Genomic DNA, 4230 nt, shown 5'->3' with positions numbered 1-4230 from the left:
CGCCACCTCGCCCGGCTAGTTTTTGTATTTTTAGTAGAGACGGGGTTTCACCGTGTTAGCCAGGATGGTCTCGATCTGCTGACCTCGTGATCCGCCCGTCTCGGCCTCCCAAAGTGCTGGGATTACAGGCTTGAGCCACCGCGCCCGGCAAAAAATTTTTCTTTCATAAAGATGGTATCTCCCTTTGTTGATCGAGCTGGTTAACTCCCAGCCTCAACTGATTCTCCATCTGTAGCCTCCCAAAATGCTGAGATAATAGGCATGAGCCATTGCGCCCAGTCACTATCTTTAATATTTCTGTCTCTGTTTGATTCCTTTTCTTATTGTATTTCACTTTTTTCCTCCTGCCCACTCAACCACTCCCCAACATACCCTACCCTCAAATTCCAACCAATCAAAGCAAACAGAATGAGTTCTATTCTAGGAGAAGGGGATGCAGACCAATAAGCTAAAAACTGTTGAGAAACTATCACCTGAGCTGCTCAGAATCTGAAAGATAGGGAAAAGTCATCCTAAAGCCGTCCTGCAGGGCCTGTGAGACAGAATGCTTTTGAATAATCAGTGGGGAGAATGGTACTTTTGTTGAAACACATTACAGAGCTACTTTTCCCAGCCAAAGTCACACAACCCTTACCATGTCCACAGTAATTTGGCCCACCACCGTCTTGCCATGTTGCTGCCTGAAGGTCTTAATTCTGGCCTGCTCCTTAGGTATCAGGTCAGCCAATATGTCTTTCAAATTCTAAAAAGAAAAGTAGAAGGGCTAAGCAATGGTCTAAAAGTTTATTAGATTTCCTACAAAGTAGGTGTGTGAAGAATTTGCTTTTTAGAGCTGACTTTATCTGCCAGGGAAGTCTGGCCAACTACTCTGCATAAATGAGGGTAAAATAGTAGGCAGGTGGAGGAAGGAATGAGGGGTTAATGTTTAATGGGACAGTTTCTCAGTTTGGGCAGATAAAAGTTCTGGAGATGGATGGTTGCACAATAATGTTAACATATTTACTGCCACTGTACCATATACTTAAAAATGATTAAAATGGTAAATTTTATGTTATGTATATTTTACACTATTAAAACATTTAAAAGAATTAGGCAAATGTATTGATATTCCCATCTCACTATACCATTCAGTAAATTATTTGTTAAACGGTAGTATAATAATAATAGCAGCTATAACAATAACAATAATAATAAACACTCCCAGGAAATACTCAGGATAATAACAGGCCAGGTGGTTGCCAAATCCTCTGCCCTAAGGTCAGGCTGGCCCCAGTGATTCTTATTCTTAGTCTTCTTTTCCAAACCTTACCGTAGAGGAAGCACTGGCATGCCGGGCTGCAAGAACAAGACAAGATGCATTCTGCAAAGCAAAAAAGAAAACCTTATGTAACTGTTACCCCTCCTTCCTTTGTATTAACAAGAAGGAGTTACAGTGACTCAACCTCTCTCTTCATCTTAGCCTCTTAGGGCAGTTTGACACAAGAAGCTGTAAAAGGCCCTGAACAGTTTGGAAGGAGTTACCACTATGGAGACAGCAGGAGGTTTAACTCTGCTTTTTTTCATTTATAGCTTCACTAGCATTCCTTGAACACAGTCTCTTTCCCATCATCTGGGTTCCAGAGCAGAGCAGTTGTCAATATTTTTGAGTGACTCCAAGGAAAATGAATGAAGAAACTGAGCAATTACTTAACACTGCTGTTAAGATCTCTTGTGCACCTGGTCTTTCGGCAGCACTTCAACCTCTCTAGTCTGGGAAAGACCACAGGCAGAGGGCAGCCTTTCACAACGGTACTTCTGACCCTCCTGGAAAAAGCACAAAGATTATCTACAAAGAAGCTGACAGAAGACTACTCATTAGCAGAAATGGAAACTTACAAAGTTTCTAAGAGTGTCAAAATAAAATAATTAGTTTGGCTGGGCGCGGTGGCTCATGCCTGTAATCCCAGCACTTTGGGATGCTGAGGTGGGTGGATCACCTGAGGTCAGGAGTTCAAGACCAGCCTGGCCAACATGGTGAAGTATCTCTACTAAAAATACAAAAATTAGCCAGCTATGGTATGGGCGGGCACCTGTAATCCCAGCTACTCAGGAGGCTGAGGTGGGAGAATGGCTTAAACCTGGGAGGCAGAGGTTGCAGTGAGCCAAGATTGCGCCATTGCACTCCAGCCTGGGCAAATGAGCAAGACTCTGTCAAAAAAAAAAAAAAAGAGAGAGAGAAAATAATTAGTTTAGACAGGTAGTTTCTTTTTCCTCAAAGAAAAACTACATCTATGAGAAGATTGTCAAGTTGCAATAAAGTTCAAACACCAATTTTGTGAGTTTTCTTTTTTTTTGAGACAGAGTTTCACTCTTGTTGCCCAGACTGGAATGCAATGGCATGATCTCAGCTCACCGCAACCTCCGCCTTCTGGGTTCAAGCGATTCTCCTGCCGTGGCCTCCCTAGTAGCTAGGATTACAGGCATGCACCACCATGCCCGGCTAATTTTTTTTTTGTATTTTTAGTAGAGATGGGGTTTCACCATGTTGGCCAGGCTGGTCTCAAACTCCTGACCTCAGATGATCTGCCTGCCTCGGCCTCTCAAAGTGCTGGGATTACTGGCATAAGCCACCGCACTAGGCCATACACCAACTTTGAAATAAGAATGACCAATTACGTTACTAACTAGGAATACGGCCTGAGGCAAGGAAATTAATTTTTCTGTAGTAGATTTTGAAAACAAATTGAGATCATCAAATCAAGCCTAAGTTTTCTGCTCTATAAAATGGTTCTAACACCACGCACCTTACAGAATAGTCCCATGATAATTAAATTACAGTGGACATAAAAGTGCTTTGCAAACTTAGAAGATTACACACAGAAATAAACTAATCCTGGAGCAAGGTTGCACCTGTCCTCCTTTTGTCAAAAGGCCAGAGACACCTTTTCTAGTAACTACTGCACTGCTCTCTGCGTAGAAAATTGCTACCTGCCTGGGGTGAGAGTTCTATAGGGTTGAAGGCTTTTTAGAATTTTTTTTTTTTTTTAGATGGAGTCTCACTCCGGTGCAGTGGCACGATCTCGGCTCACTGCAAACTCTGGCTCCTGAGTTCAAGTAATTCTCGTGCCTCAACCTCCTGGGTAGATGGGATTATAGGCACACGCCACCATGCTTGGCTAATTTTTGTATTTTTAGTAGAGACAGAGTTTCATCATGTTGTCTAGGCTGGTCTCAAACTCCTAACATCTGGTGATATGCCTACCTCGGCGTCCCAGATTTTTAGAATTTTTAAAATTTAGTTCCCCTATTTCTGCTGGGGCGGAGAGGAGGATTGAAAAGAGGCCCTTCAGAAAGGTCACTCTTTCCCCCAGGCTGGAGTATAGTGGCATGTTCACAGTTCACTGTAGCCTTGAATTCCTGGGCTCAAGTGATACTCCCACCTCAGCCTCCCGAGTAGCCGGGACTACAGGCGCACATCACCAAGCCCGGCTAATTAAAAAAAAAAAAAATTTTGTAGAAATGGGGTCTTGCTATGTTGCCCAGGCTGGTCTCCAGTGATCCTGGGCTCAAGTGATCCTCCATTCTCAGCCTCCCAAATGCTGGGATTACAGGTATGCAACACTGCACCCCACCAGAAAAGATTACTTTTAAAAGAATCAATCCAAAGGTAAATTCAGAGAGCATAGACCAAGCCAGTATGTTCCTAAAGCAAAGGAGGAACACCTCAACTAGTTACCAGGGCTGTCCTTAACTCCTTTTCTTAACTTCCTAAAGAGTCTCCTCTTTCTTGAGGATCATTTGAGCAAGAAATAGGCAGCACAAACAGCCCTTCATAGCCCTTACACCCTACATGGGCAAATAGGAAGCTGAACCCAGCACTGAAGATGTTAACTTTGCTCGCTGTTTCTTTCTCTCTCTCTCTTTCTTTTTTTCTTTTTCATTCTTTCTTTCTTTCTTTTTTTTTTTTTTGAGACGGAGTCTTGCTCTGTCACCCAGGCTGGAGTGCAGTGGCGCAATCTCGGCTCACTGCAAACTCCACCTCCTGGGTTCACGCCATTCTCCTGCCTCAGCCTCCTGAGTAGCTGGGACTACAGGCGCCTGCCACCACGCACAGCTAATTGTTGTATTTTTAGTAGAGACAGGGTTTCACCATGTTGGCTAGTCTCACACTCCTGACCTCAGGTGATCAGCCCGCCTTGGCCCCTCAAAGTTCTGGGATTACAGGCGCGAGCCACCGCGCCCGGCCGAGGT

General features: G+C 43.9%; 1 protein-coding gene across 2 annotated transcripts in view; it reads right to left on the bottom strand.

Annotated features, from left to right (window-relative positions):
• LOC105500546 (protein canopy homolog 2) overlaps positions 1 to 4230 on the bottom strand; it is a 61369-nt gene that overhangs the window by 14517 nt on the left and 42622 nt on the right. For both annotated transcript variants that reach the window (XM_011926109.1, XM_011926110.1), the window contains 2 exons: positions 1310 to 1360; positions 635 to 742 (listed from right to left, as the gene is read on the bottom strand). In XM_011926109.1, the coding sequence (XP_011781499.1) occupies positions 635 to 742; positions 1310 to 1360 (159 nt within the window). The remainder of the gene's footprint in view (positions 1 to 634; positions 743 to 1309; positions 1361 to 4230) is intronic.

Source organism: Colobus angolensis, unplaced genomic scaffold (assembly GCF_000951035.1).
Source record: "Colobus angolensis palliatus isolate OR3802 unplaced genomic scaffold, Cang.pa_1.0 Scaffold67, whole genome shotgun sequence".
Taxonomy (NCBI): domain Eukaryota; kingdom Metazoa; phylum Chordata; class Mammalia; order Primates; family Cercopithecidae; genus Colobus; species Colobus angolensis.
The sequence above is the reverse complement of the archived record's forward strand: the minus strand, read 5'-3'. Positions and strand labels throughout refer to the sequence as shown.